We start from the raw sequence: 19,712 nt of genomic DNA, 5'->3' as shown, positions 1-19,712 counted from the left end.
ACCACGTTGCCCGAAAAAGGCCAGCCCCTGCTCTGCGGGGAAAAAATGGCGTCTAAAGGTGGTTCTTCTTCTTCCTCTTCTTCTGTCTGGGTGTTTGTTCATACCTCTATCTGCAACAGTTGTCGACTCGATCCGAACCAAGACTGCCATTACAACCCCTCACAATTAATGCCAAACCAGTGGAACAGCTCGTCAGCATGGCCCTTGGGCTTCGTTCGATTGAAGCAACAACCACTCAAATTAAGACCACACCTTAAGACCACTGCAAGCAAGAAATAGATATTTAATAGAAACAAAAACTGCTTTTTAATACACTGCCTTTGATGGTGCAGAAAATGGACAGGTGCAGTAACGTAGTATCGTTCAAATATACAAGGTCGCAGTGATTGTGCGAGGAAAGAAGAAGAAAAAAAAAAACAGGATGTACTTTCAGAGCCCTCCAAACAGATAAGGGATCGGGGGGGGGGGAGGAAGGGGGAGGAGGGATGAAAATAAGAATAAGAGATTCTCAAAAAATAAAAAGATGTATATTAAATATATATATAAAAAAACGTTTTGGGATTTGATGGGTGCCCCCTCTTTGAATGAACGATTTGCCAAAATTTCAGATCTCGAGTCGGTCGTCTGGGCTGTCTATCTGGCATGCAATGGTGTCGATGCAAAATGCGTATTTCTTTCACATCTCACTACAGAAATATTTCTGGTGTCTACAGCCATGGTTTACATTTAAAGCAAGTGTTCACGTATGCTCACAAGTCCATTCATTTGGAAATAAAGAGCAGGAGCAACACCATGTCCTTAAAATGCTCGGAAACCCAAGTGTTTTGCCCAAAACCACATCTACATTCCGGGCCGGCCTAGGCTGGAAGGCGGAGTGCGAGCACGTGCTTTGCCACAATCAGGCCCATGACCTCGGATGTCATTTCAAGGGACATGGTCTCCACCAAATCGCTTCGCTCACCAATGACTTCCATGTAACAACAGTTATATTGGTTTTATATTCCCAAAAACAGATAGCGTAAAAGGCACAACATGTCCAGTGGCAACATGCCAATCTGCAACTAACAAACACATTTGTCTGGAATCCATTTCAAAAAAACATTCACATTTGAAAGGGGAGTTTGTATGCAATGTGCTTAAAGTGCTTCAGCTGCAGCACAGTTCTTGGATATTCACCTTGTTGAACTGACAAACCAAAGATTGAAGGGTTAGCGTAAGGGAGCACATAGATTGTGCACTGTGGCTGTACAAAGTCTTGACAATGGACAGATTGTAGATAAATAGACCATATAATGAATGTACTGTGGAGAATCTAAAAATTAGATCAAACTTAAAACAGTACAAGATGAATCATCTGCAACCACATTACTGTGCATAGTACACATCTCTGTGTTTAGCATCAAGTGCTTCCAAAACTCTGGGCTTCAGTCATGATCTACAATAAACCTCAGTCAGAATCAAACTCTTCAATGATCAATTCCTTTTCATGAAGGTCCTGGGCCATCCCAGGCTGTCCTTGGCTGGAAGGCAGAGCATCAGCAACTGGTTTATCCCCAGGAAAGTCCACTGCCTCCGAGATGTCTCTTCCGTGCACAAAACTCTCTCCCAAGTCCTCACGCTCACCAATGGTTTCCAGCCTTTGTCTGCAAATAAACCGATTTTTTTTTCCCGTTCTTTGGAAGCAAGGAAGTATACTACTCACAATAAGTTAGGGATATTGTGGGAGTGAGTTAATTTTTTTTATAGGGGTTCGGGTTATGGTTTTGAAATCAAGAATGCTGTGTTTTTTCACACTCATTAACAACCATAGAATGAGGACCAACAACTTTTTTCAACATAATTCATACACAAAATCAACCACACCGAAGAACCTGCCAATATCCCTAACTTATTGTGAGTAGTGTATGACCATGTACAATGCCCAACAGCTTCCACTCACTCTCTCTCCAACAATGAAAATAAAATATTATAATAAACGTAAAATTAATTGGTTAACCATTCAAAATTAAAGAAACCAACAAGCAACTACTTTACCTGTCTCTAAACCTGGGTGGGGTTACTCTTCCGATTTCTTGCACAAACACAATCTGAGCTGCAAAAATAAAGACAGTTCGGGTTTCCCAAATGATGTGCAACTCCAACGTGGTTTGCAAAAAGATAAAACATTTCCATAAAATTTACAATGACAATGCGGAGTTACAAAATGTCGATTCTCGCAGTCTCGATATGGAGAGGGGGTATCTTAAAGGGGAACCCAAATGCAATATTTTTTTTTCTGAAAACCTTTGAAAATCATTAATCACGGTCTAATTTGAATGGTAGCTTTTTTTTTTTTTTTTTTAGATTTTCCCAATCAAAGTGTCAAAAATAGCCGAGAGTGTTGATTTTGGATTTTGTCAGTGACGTCACACCATTAACTCACCTTGATCCAAATGGCAGATTTACATAGAGAAACAGTGCATTCCGAGCTCAGATTCTGATGATATTCTGATAATAATGTAGATCCAAATCGTTTTCAAACTTGTGCGAGCAAATCAGATGAAGAAGGTGTTTGTGAAGATGGCAGTGTTGGTGGCGCAGATGAAAACGCCGGTCGAATGTTCGACAGATTGAAAGGTTTGTTTTCCCATTCAACTGATGGGTTATCAGGGATTATGTATTAATTGATAGATAAAATCAGTTATATTCAACTCCAGAAGAAATACGGCACAGACGCGCCCAGGCACACGGTTGATGGGGGATTGCGGAGGGGGTTGGGGTGGTGGAAATGAACTGCCTTATTCGTCAGGCCGACATTGTGGTGTGCTCTGACGAGATCTCACGCAATCCCACTTGAGTCGAAAGAACATACATATAATTTCACAAAACACAGAACAGGAAGAGCATGACATTACATCTCACCTTCAGAATGAAAATAAACTTAAAGATCAGGTTTGTCTGGATGTTCGTGTGGGATGGTGATGGATATTGTGGGGTTGATGGCTGATGGGGGTTTGTGGTGGGGGTGGTTGGAGGCATTTTTGGGGGAGGAGGGGTAGGAGTTTTTGGGATGATGGGATCTCCTTAGATGCGTCGGGCAAGGTGGTGGCGATGCTAGCCAGCACATCTAGCGAGATGAATTTGGTCGCCGGCAGACCAACACATGTGTTCCATTCACCACTCAAATCGCCCGTGGCCATATGCTGGTAGCTCGGTAGAGATGGTTTTACAGATTAGTGTGACGGTCGTTTCTTCCCCTTAATGGTGGGGATGGCATCCCTCTCTCAATTGTGGCGGATGACCACAATATCTAGCCATCTCTGTTGCTTCATAACAGTGCTCTGCAAAATGTCCCCAAAACAAAAAATAATATTTTGTAGGCCTGATCCACACTCGGGTATTTCAGGCAAACCTAGTCCAATTTCTGGCAACTGTACATCCAATTTCTGGCAACTGTACATCCAATTTCTGGAAGCATGGAACCATCTCGGTTTGTATTATTGCAACCACCAAGGACGCATCCACGAGGCATATTTGTAGAAATTCGAAAATTATTCGTCGTTGCAGTAAAATCGCACCGCGCGATGCAACTCGTAAACGATGAGGAAGTGGTGCTCGGCTTCATGGTACTACGTCATGGCTGATCATGGAGAAGAAGAAAATTTCGACCTTTAATTGCAAAATTGCCCACTTTATAAATTGCAAATCGGAAAAAGACATCTATTTTTACTGTATCAAGGGATAGATCAGCGCCCAGGTGGTTTGAGCGTTTGGGTTCCCCTTTAAAGGAGACTGCTTTGCGTGAAGAACCACGCATTTCGGTTTGAGTATGAAACCGTGTGTGATTAGTGAAACCAAAAACAACACAACACTTGGTATGTATCGTGAAAAGCAATGTTGCAAGATGACAAAGACCAAACATTTGAATGTATATGATATTTTAAGGAGTGAGCAGGAAACCTGGGTTGTGCAGAGGTGTGCCAAGGTAAGCCAGAAATGGCAGCAACTCGGTAAGCAGTGAGTCAGAGGGTAACCGCCATGACTTAAACAGGTCCTGAGCTGTTGCCGATTGCTCAACAGACTGTGGACACAGAACAACAAATGGAATAAGCAAACAAAGCAAAAAACATTTTGGGAACGGAACCACAAAACGACTGCCTGGACTTCCACAATTCACTTATACACTGACACTGCCTTCACATGATGACAACCAACATGACATTACATTGTCAAACATGGGGACTGCACTATTTGGTTAAACCCTGAACAATTGGGTCTCAAGTCACAGGCCTCACTCATAATCATCACCTAACGCTATGTGACATGTTTGTATGGATACGGCAGATAGGCTGGCAGATCACCGAGTATATGCAAGATACCCTAACGCCTAGCGTGGTGCACTTTTATGGGGTTGTAGGAGGGGCGTGTGGGGTGAGAGACCGCACATTAAGTGATTTGCCAGAGTGGAACACGCCCAGTGGTTTGTTTTTTCAAGTAAAGTAGGGCCACCACACACAGAGTATACATATATTGTGGGTCGAATAAAACCAAAGGATCCATACAAAAGTCAAGGGGAAAACGGAAGGGAGTCTCTCTCATGCCATTATCATTGCTTTGTGTCGACTTACCTGAAGAATTCAGCCAAATATCTCACAGCCACGTGGGCCGATTGGGTGGTGAAGAGGGGGGAAGGGGAGGAGTGGGAGGGGGGGCAAGGGGAGGAGTGGGAGGGGGGCAAGGGGAGGAGTGGGAGGGGGGCAAGGGGAGGAGTGGGAGGGGGCAAGGGGAGGAGTGGGAGGGGGGAAAGGGAGGAGTGGGAGGGGGGAAGGGGAGGAGTGGGATGGGGAGGGGGGGAGGAGTGGGGGTTTTGGGTCAAAAGATTATTTCACATATATATCTCAGAAAATGCATATACCTCGTGTCATGATACTAAAAGTGAAATGAAAATGTTTCAGGTCCAATTAAATGGGGGAAAAGCACATCAGAAAGCAGACAAAAAGAGTTTGCATTCTCATTTTCAAAATGCACGTTGTTGTCCATTTACACATGGTGCAATTAATGTGTGCGGACAAAATATAAACACACCTTCTTCTTGACATCCAGATACTGGGGCTTATGAAGAGGCATCCAGCCTGGGCCACTTGCCCCTGGAGTTCCTGGCACTCGCCCACGTTTCGCAAACAACATGGCACGCGTGGTCACACAAGCCGAGTAGTCACACATTGTCGACCAACTCTGTGAGCATACATAAATTACACCATTGAGTAAGACTGTGAAATTAAAACAACATCCAATCGGGGTTCTCGATGCACATAAATGATCGACTTTCTAATGAGTCCACAATATCAGAGTGGCATTTGCTATCTGCATGAATAAAACAATTCCATAAGAATTAAAAAGACAAATAAATGTGTTCACGAAAACAAAACTTACGGGAGTTGACATTGCAATAACAAAACAAAAATGTTTGATAGGATGGCACAGAAGTAGCATGCCTGCCTTGGAGGTGTCCATCTTGGGTTTGATTCTTGACCTGACTACAAGCTGTCAGAATGACTTCATATGGAGGGCATCAAATCAAAAAGGTGAGTTATCCATTGTCTAGGATATCTAACGAAGCACCTGTTTGCTCGCATTGATTGCATCAGGCTTGCCAAGGCTTGCTTCGCCAAGAATAAGCGAGTTTATCAGCACCCAAGTCAAATTTGAAATTCCTGCTCCAACGAGCTGTATAAAATCAAATTACTGATTTGGGACTTTGGCACCCATTCACCCACAATGGTCCATGGTGGAGCATGGACCTTTGTTGGGATACCTAAAGTACAACTTCACTTCTTGATACATGTTCCCTACCTTTGGTAAGGTGGAACGTAATGCTTTCACAAACTTAATTCAAAGCATTCGCTGCTATCCTCCATGCAACGCTGCTGGACATGAGCCCATTAGATGCTGAAAACAGCTGCTACACCTGCTGGAGTTCGCCACAATGATAAATTAGTGTAACATTTTTGCCAATTTAATGCATAAACACTCCTGGCTAACGTTGCCGTTAGCAGATGTCAAACACTGTTCAGGTGTTTGAATCCACTGCCGAGTGCCTCAGTAAATTAAAGAAACCCTGTTTAAAATTCTGATCAACTGTGAAGGAATTGATCGGTATGCCCTGAATGGAAGGTGATTAAGGGGTAACTGTTGAACACTCAATGCCAGGATAGGACAATTATGTACTTTGGCATCATCGGGAGCAGCTCGTCATAAAATAACAGCCTCGTCTGCCTTACAATTAAGTGTCCAAATATGCGAGGAAGAAGTCATTGGTGGTTGTCCGAGATGATCATCAGGTTTCGTTGTCAAAATATTGTCCTTTTTAAGCGGTGAAGCCACTTCAATATTTGGCCATGTCCTTATTTTCATCGTTCCGTCCGTCCGTCAAAGATGAAGAAGAAACTTTCTTACCCACTGTGTTTAATTCTAAAGGGTAATTCCAATGGGTTCCAGAGTAATTCTAGGGTAATTCTGAAGGGTAATTCCAATGGGTTCCAGAGTAATTCTAGGGTAATTCTGAAGGGTAATTCCAATGGGTTCCAGAGTAATTCTAGGGCAATTCTGAAGGGTTCTAGAGAGTAATTCTAAAGTATTCAAAGAGTTATGCGAAAGGGTAATTCTAAAGTGTTCTAGAGGGTAATTCTAAAGTGTTCTCGAGGGTAATTCTAAAGTGTTCTAGAGGGTAATTCTAAAGTGTTCTCGAGGGTAATTCTAAAGTGTTCTCGAGGGTAATTCTAAAGTGTTCTCGAGGGTAATTCTAAAGTGTTCTAGAGGGTAATTCTAAAGTGTTCTCGAGGGTAATTCTAAAGTGTTCTCGAGGGTAATTCTAAAGTGTTCTCGAGGGTAATTCTAAAGTGTTCTAGAGGGTAATTCTAAAGTGTTCTCGAGGGTAATTCTAAAGTGTTCTAGAGGGTAATTCTAAGGTATTCTAGAGGGTAATTCTAAAGTGTTCTAGAGGGTAATTCTAAAGTGTTCTCGAGGGTAATTCTAAAGTGTTCTCGAGGGTAATTCTAAAGTGTCCTCGAGGGTAATTCTGAAGTGTTCTAGAGGGTAATTCTAAAGTGTTCTAGAGGGTAATTCTAAAGTGTTCTCGAGCGTAATTCTAAGGTATTCTAAAGTTATTCTAAAGGATTCTAAAGAGTCGTTCTAAAGGGTAATTCTAAAGTATTCTAAAGGGTAATTCCAAAGTGTTCTGGAGGGTAATTCTGAAGGGTAATTTTAAAGGGTTTCGTTCGTTTATAGGCTTTGCCTATTTCATATTAAAAATGCCAAACTGAACCGCTTCCTTTGAACACGGGTACAATTTTGTACTCCCAAGCCATTGATAGCGTTATAAAAGGTACCCCACATAAAAGTACTAAGGTTTAAACTTACAATTTTGTGCAGCCTGGGGCACAATACAAAGACTTGTCTGTGATCACTGCATCTGTCAATAATGGAGAAGATGTGTATATATGTATGGGGACACACACACACACACACACACACACACACACACACACACACACACACACACACACACACACACACACACACACACACACACAGTGCCTATAGAAAGTCCACACCCCCTTTCAAAATTTTCACCTTTTGTTGCCTTATAGCTTGGAATTGCAATAAATCAGAATTTTTTCCCACCTTTATTTACACATCGTAACCGACAACTTCCAAGGGAAAAACAAATTCGACAAATTTCAGAAAATTAATTAAAAATACAAAACGAGCATATTGTTGCGAATATGGAATTTGGCCTCCATATCCGCTTGTAAATATTCCCCTATTTTCTCCAATACTCCCCAACTTTCCCCGATCCCCCATTCCCTAGTCCCATTGCATGTAAATAACAATCAGTAGAGCCGACCTTCCCCTTATTCCCCCATTAAATGTCGTGCCCAGGTCCACCGCACCACACGTAGACAACTTTCGGACATCTTCCTAGTTATTCTTATTCTATGTCAGTTAAGGCCTCGTCTCCATTAATTATGACTCTTCGTTGCACCAGAATGTGATTATATGGCATCAGTAGTGAGTTTAGGACCTTTCCCATACCTCCTTCCATCTTCTTCCCCAACAATTACAACAACAACAGAGGAGATGGCGGCGGAGCGGGGGAGGATGCGTCCTCACACCGGCTCGATTAGCGCCATAGACCATGCGCTCCACGGGGTTACCACGAAGGGGCTCCTTGTCAGCTCCTCGTCAAGGGCGGAGCCTGGTAAACCCCCCCGCACGCACCCAATGAGAAGCAACGTGCCAATTCCACGAGGCGGAGCTAACGAGCCGAGGGCGTGTCACTCCCCGCCGGATATACGCGGCCCCGCGCCGGATGTGACGTCAGATGCGCACCCAGCTTGGAGAAGGAAAGCCACCTGCGAGCGCTGAGTCAGATGCGCCTCAGCTTGGAGAAAGAACGTCGCCTTCCGAGCGCTGTGACCTCCCTGCATCTCTGGACCGGACCGAGTCGATTCTGCCTTGAGCCAAGAGTGCACCTTGAGCCATCGACTGCCTGCCTTTCCTTGCCATCAATCCCCGTGTGAGTCAGCATTTTGTCCCGTTTATCTGTCGTCTGTTGGGATTAATATAAGAGTGTGTCTAAGTGCTTGTCTTTCTATGCTGTCCCTCTTGTAGTTGTAATCTAACCTTCCGCCTTAATATAACCTCCTCCGGAGGTCTTGAGAACTGAACCCCTGGTGTCGTATTGTGTTATTGTAATCCAGCCGGGTGTCTTCTTTTTCTTATTGAGCCAGCATCGCGCGACTTCGTCAACGTCGAGTATAGTCGGGTAATTTGTGCGGACACGACGGCCATTCCGCTCGGCCCACTTTAACATCAAAGTCGTGTCTGTAACAATTGGTGTCGGGAGTGAGATTCGAGGCCCGACCAAATTTTGAAAAAAAAAAAAAAAAAACGAATAGAGGAAAAAAAAATTTGGTCAAAATTTGGAGCGGCCGAAATTTGTTTTGTTTTACGAAACTCGAATTTTGCAAGTCGCGCTATGGCGGATCAAGACGGCTGGGGTCCGGTAGGGGAGAGTGAGGCAGGGTCGGTCCAGGACCAAATTGAGGGACGTGAGGAGAGCGAAGCAGCGAGGGTAGCAAACGCACAAAATGGCGCCTCGCTGGTCACCGCGCCCGCGACCGTAGCAGCGCCGCCGATGGATTGGGGCCTATTTATGGAACAAATAAAGGCGCTCATGGTCCAGACAAGTGAAGACCTGAGGAATGACTTGGGAAACCAAATGGGGGTAATGGGAAACCAAATGGGGGTAATGAGGGACGAAGCGAGGGGTACCGGTGAGAAGTTAGACAATAATTTTGAGGAGTTAGACAAGAAAATTGGGAAGTTAGACAATAATTTTGAGGGGTTAGACAACGGGATAAAAGAAGTGAAAAATGGGTTAATGGGGGTAGAAAATAGAATGGCTGCCCAGGAGAATCAGATAGAGGGAGTGAAAAATGGGTTAGAGGGGTTAGAAAACAGTATGGAAGGCAAATTGAGGGACATGAGGGACCAAGCGGAAAGGGAAGTTAAACAAATGGAGCAGCAGATAGAGGGGGTCAGAATGGGGGTAGAAACCAAACTGGATGCTCACAGGGAGGAAATGGAGCAGATGAGGGTGGCATCTGGGCAGGAGATGCAAGTGATGGGAGAGGAGATCAGAAGAGGAGTGAGTGAGGAGGTCGGAGGAGTGCGCGAGGAGGTGAGGCACTGTAAGGAGCGCATGGAGAAAGAGGTGAGAAAGGGGACTGTAAAATTGCAAGGTGGTATAGAGGAGTTGACGCTGGGAGTAGAACAACTGACAGTGGGACAAAAGGAGTTGGGGGACCAGGTAAAGAAGAACACAGCGGTAATAGAGGGTTTAAAATCGACACAGAAAGAGATGAAAAAGGACGTAGGGGTAATTAAAAAAGAGTGCCAGACGGTACATGAGGACCTGACGAGGAAAATGGACAAGGTGATAGAGGTAATGGAGACGAAGGACCGGCAGGTGAGGACGCACATGGAAACGGTCAAGGTAGCCTTGGAGGACGAGCTTGAGGAGACGTACCGGGGAATAAAAGAAGTGAAGCACAAATTAGAAGAAGTGGAAGAAGGGATGAGCGAAATTAAGAAGCGACGGAGAGGGGATAAGAAAGAAATAAAAGAGGAGATAAAAGAATTGGTCCAAAGTCTGTGTTTGGATCGTGATGATGTGCTCATTAACCGGATGAGGGATTCGCAGGTGATGGAGGAGAAGCGAAGAGGAAGAGGACCCGGTGTAAGTGGTGACCAATATGGTCGTGCGTATGATGCGCCAGGGGATTTAAGGAGTTTGGGGGTCGAGATGGACCCGGGTGTTCGTGAGAGGCCGTTGGTGAAGTGTGCGACAGGTCTGGTGTGCGAAAAAGGAGGTGTGCAAGAAAGTCCGACTCTGGGGTGTGTGAGGAAAAAGTGCGTGCCAAGGAGTGAGTGTGCTGGCGAGAGTGAGTCGGTCGTAACGCGTGTGCGAGGGGGCACATGGAAGCGCGGTGTGGTGAGTGTTACAGAGGGTGTGACGGGAGAGTGTGCGCAGGAGTGTGCGCGAGAAAGGTGTGTGACGGACAGGTGCATGAGGAAAGAGTGCGCTGTCAGAAGTAAGGAAGAGTGTCCACCTGTGGTGAGTGTTACAGAGGGTGTAACGGGAGAGTGTGCGCGAGAAAGGTGTGTGACGGACAGGTGCATGAGGAAAGAGTGCGCTGTCAAGAGTAAGGGTGAGTGCTCTGTCAGGAATGGAGGTGAAAGTAGTGAGAGTGACATGGAGCGTGAGTTAGTTGTGACAGGTGAGCGAGGATGTACACCTGGGATGGAAAGATGCACACCTGGAATGGTAGAGCGTGAGTGGGAATGCACGCTGGAATTGGTAGTGAGGCACGTGGTTGGGTGTGCGAATGAGAGCACACCTGTGATTGTCACAGAGGAGGTGACAGAGGAGGGGGCGCGAAGAGGTGTGTTGGTGAGGTGTGCTACCAACGAATGTGTGCCAAAGTGTTCGGTGGTCAGGTGTGTGACCAAGGCTGTGAGTGGAATGGGTGTACCTGGGTGTGTAGGGAAAGGTACGAGGAGCAGGGAAACGGCTGGATGTGTGAGCAAGGAACGGGCTGCGGGGTGTAAGCGTCCAGGTGAAGCATCGACGTTACACGGGGTAGAGTTTAGAACGACTTATAGCCGAGTCGGGCCCTCGGTGCGTGCTGGGCCTCGCTTTGAACGGCCGCGTCCGTGCTCCACTAGGCGGAGCGGGCAGCCCGATAGAAAGGGTCGTCGTGGCGACCACTTTTTGGTGAGGCATTCCGGCAGGCCGAGATCGAGCCATGGGATGGCTCCGTGCCGAGATGGTGCGTGGGATCTCGGCCCGGGTAAACCTCCTTCCCTGCACCGAATGCGGGATGCATCCAGCCGCTGGCACAAAACAACCAGCATCCATTGCTTGGCTTCACGAAGCCGGGCTTTGGACAGGAATTGGCGCACCGAGAGGTATTAGTGAGTCGACTGGGTGATGAGGTTAGTGTTTTGGACCCAAAATTAGAGAAAAACAAAATTTGATGATTGGCAAGGGATTGGCAGTAGTGATTGGCAGATGATGGGCAGTGATTGGCAAATTTTTAATTTGTTGAAATTTGATGTGCAAAATTGGTAGTGAGAGACCCCCGATGTGGTGGGATGGCAAATCCACCATCCCTCACAGGGGGGGGCAAAGGAGCAATAGCTTATGGGGTGTATGGCAGTGAAAACTAGCCCGGGTGGGTTAGGATATTGTGTGTAGGGATCTAGAGAAGATGACCTTAGGTAACGTTAAGGTTAGTTAGTGACTGATACCTGTAGTGGGGACGCAGGTAGATTAGTGTGGATTATAATGACGAGGGAGCGCAATAGTTTAAAGGGACGACTGGGAAGCGCAAGTTTCAGAAGGGAGTAGTTAGCTGAGATGATGCCGTGTTTGTGAGAATTGAACAGGTGTGATTGCACAGGTGTGCAACTGGACAGGTGTGTGGAGCAGTGTATGAGTAGTGAGTGTGTGGATCAGCGCGAATGCGCTTGGGGAGAGAAGGGTGCAGGTGGCACCAGGTGTGAGAGCACAGGTGTGCAGGTACAGGTGTGTGGAGAGAGTTGGAGTGAGTGGTACGGAGTGGTGTGCATGGTGCGAAGGTGTGAATGGGGGAAGAGTGGACCCCTTTCACGAGCACCCGGGGCGGGTAGTGTAAGTGTTAGGTAGAGGGTGCAGGTAAATTGTGGTTGGATATTGGCATTTGTGGTGCGGTTGCAGAATGGTGTTGTGAATGGGTGCATTAGTGTTGTGGAAATGGCTGGGCGTGTAGCCTGTTAGTGTGTGTAGTTGGTTGGGCACTCCACCACTGTGAGGATGTCGGCCAGGTGAGGCCGCAGGTGGGCTCTGGGAGCCGGTAGTTGTGAGTGGGTGCCTGAGGATCCCGGGTGTGGATCGGGCAGCCCAGTGCCAGAGAGGGCACGGAGTGGGGAGAGAGCCAGAGGGCCTTCCCCAGGTAGTTAGGTTAGGGTGAGGAGCAGGTAAGCTCGGAGGCAACTGCAGTGGTGGAGGTGTGCAGGTGGGTAGACCCACTGGGAGAGGTACACGTCGCAGCCCAGAAATTGTACGAGGGCACCGGGAGATGAATCGGGGGAGTGAGACCCCAAATTGAAGAGCACCACAGTTTGGCCAATGGGAATTGGTTTTTAGAACCCATAGTGTAAGAGGGCCAATGGTTTGGCCGGAGGAAGACCCCGGGTGGTGTAAAGTTGTTAAAGTCATTTAGGAAATAGTTAGGATTGAAGAACCTGTCGCACCATACGCAGCCACTTACCTGTGGTGATGATGATGACTCCACACCTGTGTTTTCTTTGTTCTGTGTGCAGGAAATGAGATTGCTGTGGATTTGTGAGACGCATCACGACGTGGATGAGACATTGGGGTGATTCCATCTCTCCCTCCTTAGGAGGGACTGATGATGAATTGGTGATGGCAAATTTTGATGTGCAGTTGGAGATGGCAAATTTTGATGAGAGTTGAAAATGGCAAATTTGATTGGTTAGGAGGGAGAGAAGACGAATTTGGTATATGGGAGGAACGGGGAAGACAGTAGGGATGTTTGTTGATTTGTAAAGTAGATGTTTATGGGTAGTGTTGTGTTTTGTGGATGCAGTAAGGGGTAAGGGAGGGGCCATGTAGGTTACCTGGTGGGGGGGGGCGTACGATAGGAACGTACCTGTCTCACCTGGTTCCCATGTGCCCCCAGTGTGCATCACCTTACATTGCGTGCACTTTTGCGCCCTTACCACCTTACTCACTTGTTTCTTCTTTTGTCTCCCACCTCCGAGGATCTGGCTTTGGGGTAGAGAGAGAGGAGAGAGAGGTGCTGGCTGCGCAGTTGTGGGCCTGCACTTTCGCTGTTTGCTGCCGGGATCGATACACCATATGGACCGCAATGTTTGTGGCCACCCACAATGGACCGCAGTTCATTTGCGGCCAAGCACCACCCGGGGATGGACCTATGGGTCAACGTGGCACCTATGCCATACAGGTGAACCACTTTTAGTTACCACCAAGTGCACCACAAGAAGAGCAAGAGACACCTGCAGGGTTAGGGGTTGTCGAATTTATTTTTATACCAATGAACAATGGTGACTGCACCGGATGGTGCTGACTGTGTGGTGGGGTGGTGCTTTTGATGCTGGGGAAGGGTGCTCTGCACGTTATTAAAGGCCGTCGGCCACAGAGCACTCGTGGGTTGGTGTATCGATGTTGGCAAGCGCGCTCTCTCTATGCATAACATCTGCATGTGTTCCTCCAAAAACAGGTCCTGGATCGTAGTGTAAATAGCAGCGTAGTCTTGTAAATAATGCTCCCTACCGGCTGTATGTTTAGTTTGAGAATTCTTTCCGGATTCGGTTATCCTGTGGGTGTTTCTGTGAGGAGAAGGGTGCAACGTCGCAGGGGGACATATTTACTCATTTGTGAATATCTGTAAAACTGTCGCACTCAGGGTAGAGTTAATAGTAGAGGGAACTACATTGCGTGCCACACTAAAGTAGGTAAAAATTTATCGGGTCGGGACGCCCCGAGGGTAGAGAAGGGTGCAATGTTGCGAATATGGAATTTGGCCTCCATATCCGCTTGTAAATATTCCCCTATTTTCTCCAATACTCCCCAACTTTCCCCGATCCCCCATTCCCTAGTCCCATTGCATGTAAATAACAATCAGTAGAGCCGACCTTCCCCTTATTCCCCCATTAAATGTCGTGCCCAGGTCCACCGCACCACACGTAGACAACTTTCGGACATCTTCCTAGTTATTCTTATTCTATGTCAGTTAAGGCCTCGTCTCCATTAATTATGACTCTTCGTTGCACCAGAATGTGATTATATGGCATCAGTAGTGAGTTTAGGACCTTTCCCATACCTCCTTCCATCTTCTTCCCCAACAATTACAACAACAACAGAGGAGATGGCGGCGGAGCGGGGGAGGATGCGTCCTCACACCGGCTCGATTAGCGCCATAGACCATGCGCTCCACGGGGTTACCACGAAGGGGCTCCTTGTCAGCTCCTCGTCAAGGGCGGAGCCTGGTAAACCCCCCCGCACGCACCCAATGAGAAGCAACGTGCCAATTCCACGAGGCGGAGCTAACGAGCCGAGGGCGTGTCACTCCCCGCCGGATATACGCGGCCCCGCGCCGGATGTGACGTCAGATGCGCACCCAGCTTGGAGAAGGAAAGCCACCTGCGAGCGCTGAGTCAGATGCGCCTCAGCTTGGAGAAAGAACGTCGCCTTCCGAGCGCTGTGACCTCCCTGCATCTCTGGACCGGACCGAGTCGATTCTGCCTTGAGCCAAGAGTGCACCTTGAGCCATCGACTGCCTGCCTTTCCTTGCCATCAATCCCCGTGTGAGTCAGCATTTTGTCCCGTTTATCTGTCGTCTGTTGGGATTAATATAAGAGTGTGTCTAAGTGCTTGTCTTTCTATGCTGTCCCTCTTGTAGTTGTAATCTAACCTTCCGCCTTAATATAACCTCCTCCGGAGGTCTTGAGAACTGAACCCCTGGTGTCGTATTGTGTTATTGTAATCCAGCCGGGTGTCTTCTTTTTCTTATTGAGCCAGCATCGCGCGACTTCGTCAACGTCGAGTATAGTCGGGTAATTTGTGCGGACACGACGGCCATTCCGCTCGGCCCACTTTAACATCAAAGTCGTGTCTGTAACAATATCTTAGTTGTATAGGTATTCGACTTTGGCCTGAATGCAAAGCGCTACATCCGGCGGAAACTGAGCACAGCTCATCACCCATCTAACATCATTTCGACAGTGAAGCATGGTGGTGGCAGCATCATGCTATGGGGATGCTTTTCAGTGACAGGGACTGGGAGACTTGTAAGGATAGAGGGAACAATGAATGGAGCCAAATACAGGCAAATCCTTGAGGAGAACCTGCTTCAGAGTGCAAAAGACCTCAGACTGCAGCGATGATTTACATTCCAACAGGACAATGACCCCAAGCATCCAGCCAAAGCAACACTGGAATGGCTTCAGAACAAAAGCGTGAAAGTCTTTGAGTGGCCCAGTCAAAGCCCAGACTTGAATCCCGCTTAGAATCTGTGGAAGGACCTGAAGATTACTGCTCACTGACGCTCCCCATCCAACTTGAGGGGGTGGGGGGGGGGGGGGGGGGGGGAGGTGGAGTATAATCTCTGTTCGGGAATGTTCGAATGACAGTGTTCCCTTGCCGATCGGCAAATGCTGTTTCTGTCGGCCCTGGCGGAGCTGTGAATGAATGAGTCCATTTGTTGTAGTTGTTTTACTAAGGCCTCAATTTCCTGGCTGGCCAAAGGTAATTAAACTGAAGGGAAGAACACAGGAGGCAAATTACACACTGGAGAATTAATCTTTAAGCCCTATAATTAATTAGCACAAAGCCACGCCCCTTATGGCGACATGCAAACGCTCTTATCCGGACAGACTTCCTACTTACGTACATCAAGATGGCTTCACGATACTTGGAGCATGCTAATCTACACGACTCTACCTTTCCTATGAGGTATTTCTTGCCTACCCCCACAAACGTAACAATGCATTTTCCTTACTTTAATGAGTAGGATTGCATAGAAGCTAAAAGTACATCTTAACAATTGCACAAGCACCAATAATAATATTGCACATTGCAATATCTGAAAGACAAGTCAAACATGATTTTATAAAATAAGAAGGAATACAACTTTAATCAAGTGGAGAAAAATAATTATAATGCACAGTATTGCATTCACCATGTTTTGCTTTTGAAGTGCAAGTCACACTTTATTGCCTTTCATCATCCACAAGCATATACCTGAACATGCTATTACAGTAGCCTCACATCATGCAAAGGAATGGCAGGAAGGCCATAGAGAAACACACACTCGCCTTTAAGCTGTCTAGCCTGGGTTTGAATCCCAACCAAGCTATAAACTGTCATCCCGCTGTTTTACAGGCAGGGTGATTAATCACTGTGTGCCGTCCCTTGGATGGATGTTAAACTGGACAGGGATACTGCCGGGATTAGTTGGTGGGCGTTAAGGATCCTACGGTGTGCTTCACGAAAAGTAGGTGAGCTATCGCCGACACACTGGCTATATTCCAAAATTCCTGCCCTGACCTACATTTCATCAATGGCACAGCATAGCTTTTTTAGCATTGTATAAGTGGCACAGCTGCACTCCCAGCAATAATGCAACCAGCAGCCACAGGTTGCATATGAAACAAGAACAATCAGAGATTGCAGACCCTCACCAGGACTATTTTTAGTGGTTTTTAAGGTTTTTGTGTTAAAACAAATATGGCGGCCGAACCCCGTGACCGATGACGTCATTATTTGTTTTTTTTCTCCACCAATTTATCCATAGATGATGCTCAAGAAATTTCATCTTAATCGGATGAAGTTTTGTACTTGTTGAATTATGACGTCATAATGGAGGAACCTATGACATCATCATTAATATATGCTATTCCACATGGAGAGTTCTTTACAATGAACAATGTCTCAATTTTTTCTATTCAGCACTTTCGTAGATATAGAGGTGCAAATTTTTTCCATTTTTCCAAGATCGCGGCCAAACCACGTGACCGATGACGTCATCATTTTTTTTTTTTTTCTCCACCAGTTTATGCCGACATGGCGCTCAAGAAATTGCATCTTGATCTGATGAAGTTTGTACTTGTCGAATTATGATGTCATAATGGAGGAAGGTATGACATCATTAATATATGCTATTCCACATGGAGAGTTCTTTACAATGAGCTGGTGGTGTTGGGCAATCCCTGGTGTTGGGCTAGTGGCTAGGGTGCCGGCTAAGGATCCTAGGATCCTGGGTTCGAATCCCGGTCAATCGCTGAATTAACGCCAGGGGGGTTGACTCAGCCTGTCATCCTTCCGAGGTCGGCAAATTGAGTACCAGTTCACTGGTAATTCCCTGCTTGTCGTTAAAGGCGGCAAAAAGGGTTGGCGTCAGGAAGGGCATCCGGCCGTAAAACATTGCTTCAAAAAGGGGACCGAAAAACAACAACAACCACAGTTCCCGAAAAAGGCCAACCCCCGCTTGCGGGGAAAAATGGCCTCTAAAGGTGGTTTTTATTTATTTATTTATTTATTCCACATGGAGAGTTCTTTACAATGAGCCATGTCTCAATTTTTTCTATGTAGCACTTTCGGAGGTATAGAGATGCAAAGTTTTTCGGTTTTTCCAAGATGGCACCCATACCACGTGGCATATTATGACGTCATAATTATCATTTTAAAAATTCAACAGGAGGAGGTGCACCTATGGTGAAAATTTCCTGTCAATCGGACCAACGGTTGCAGAGAAAATCATATTTATTCTCTGCGGACAAACAAACAGACAGACAGACAAATGAAAAATCGGTCAGAGACCGAGGACTTGCAGGAATGTACATTTTTTAATCGGCCATTTTGGACAAATATGGCGGCCGAACCACGGGACCGATGACGTCATCATTGTTTGTTTTCTAAACTAATTTATTCCTAGATTATGCTCAAGAAATTTCATCTTGATCGAATGAAGTTTTGTACTTGCCGAATAATGACGTCATCATGGAGGCACCTATGACATCATCATTAACGTATTTTATTCCCCATGGAGAGTTCTTTACGATGAGTCATGCCTCAATTTTTTCTATTCAGCACTTTCGGAGATATAGAGGTGCAAAGTTTTTCGGTTTTTCCAAGATGGCGGCCAAACCACGTGACCGATGACGTCATCATTTTTTTTTTCTCCACCAGTTTATGCCGACATGACGCTCAAGAAATTACATCTTGATTGGATTAAGTTTTGTACTTGTCGAATTATCGAATTATGACGTCATAATGGAGGCCTTGGGCCGAGAGAGTTAAAATTGGGCACAGTCTATTCCAGGGCAAGACAAATATGTGTGTAAAGTTTGGCGATTATATGTGCAACGATGTAGAGGTAGTACTGCGCACAAACAGACAGACAGACAGACAAACAGACAAACCAACCAACTTACTTGCCGGAACCGTTTCAGGCAAGTAACAAACAAACGGACTCAAATGCAACGAGAACGGCTCTCGGTAGAGAGCATACCTCCGCCTGGTTGGCCATAGCCCTCAATGGTGAAGAATCACTTTAAAATTTCTACGAGCTGGATCCGGATCTGGATCTTCACCAACATTTAATCGATTCTCACTTGTCACACTCACAACCTGTCCACCAAGTTTCGTCCAAATCCATCCCTAACTTTTGAGATACGCTGCTATGTATCGTTTTTGACCCTATCTCCCAATGGCGAAGAATCACTTTAAAAATTCTAATGGCTGGATCCGAATCCGGATCTTCACCAAAATCTAATCATTTCGTCGTTGTCACATACGCTACATCTCTGCCAAATTTCGTCCGAATCCGTCCACAACTTTTTGAGATATTTTGTTCACAAACAGACTGTTTGGGATTCGACAGACAAACAGACAGACAGGGGTGAAAACATAACCTCCATCCACATTTGGTGGCGGAGGTAATAATACCCTCTCCTCTGGCGAAGGTAATGAAATGAAACATCATGCAAGACATTTGCCACAAAGGTTTTTATACTCATGAGCTAAATAGTGAACTTGAAAATAAGTGCTAACAAGGCTCACAAGCAACAAAGGCAAATATTCACAAACATCCCAGAAATGTTTTTATAACCAACCCACCAACCAGATGGTGAACTCTGGCAGCGGCAGTGGCAAAGGGTAAAATACGCCAATGGACAAGAAAGGGTGGCAGTTAGTAAATAGGAAAAGGGCACAACAGACAAACAGACAGACAACACACAGACAGACAGGAGAAAAGGTGCAAGAAAGGTAAAAAAAAAACAACAACTAATGAATAAACCAAGAAGGGATCGAAAAGCATGGAAAAGAGGAAAGCTCACTCACAGTCCAGTGCCGAGTGAGCGCATCAGCAAAACTGAAAGCATCTGCTGCAGCAGAGAGATCATCCAGGTCTTCCAGGAAGGACAAATAATTTTGATGCAGATAGAGGAAGAAGAGTTCACCACTCAGTGGCAACCGCTGCAACACAGACTGCACCAAATGCATACACACCAGTAAAACTCTAACACCAAAAGACTTCATTTTTCTATGCATGTGTTCTTGCATTTTCATATGAAAATGA

At 46.0% G+C, this 19,712-nt stretch overlaps 1 protein-coding gene across 2 annotated transcripts in view; it reads right to left on the bottom strand.

Annotated features, from left to right (window-relative positions):
* Positions 1-263: 263 nt before the first annotated feature.
* The window catches only part of RAD17 (RAD17 checkpoint clamp loader component), an 89,175-nt gene continuing 69,726 nt past the window's right edge, over positions 264-19,712 (bottom strand). For both annotated transcript variants that reach the window (XM_068127566.2, XM_068127577.2), the window contains 5 exons: positions 19,475-19,621; positions 5,065-5,214; positions 3,940-4,060; positions 2,035-2,092; positions 264-1,643 (listed from right to left, as the gene is read on the bottom strand). In XM_068127566.2, the coding sequence (XP_067983667.2) occupies positions 1,448-1,643; positions 2,035-2,092; positions 3,940-4,060; positions 5,065-5,214; positions 19,475-19,621 (672 nt within the window). In that variant the 3' untranslated portion in view covers positions 264-1,447. The remainder of the gene's footprint in view (positions 1,644-2,034; positions 2,093-3,939; positions 4,061-5,064; positions 5,215-19,474; positions 19,622-19,712) is intronic.

The sequence above is a fragment of the Myxine glutinosa genome, chromosome 1, assembly GCF_964187855.1.
Source record: "Myxine glutinosa chromosome 1, kmMyxGlut1.1, whole genome shotgun sequence".
NCBI classification, from domain to species: domain Eukaryota; kingdom Metazoa; phylum Chordata; class Myxini; order Myxiniformes; family Myxinidae; genus Myxine; species Myxine glutinosa.
Note: the sequence above shows the minus strand (reverse complement) of the source record. Positions and strands in the feature narration are given on the sequence as shown.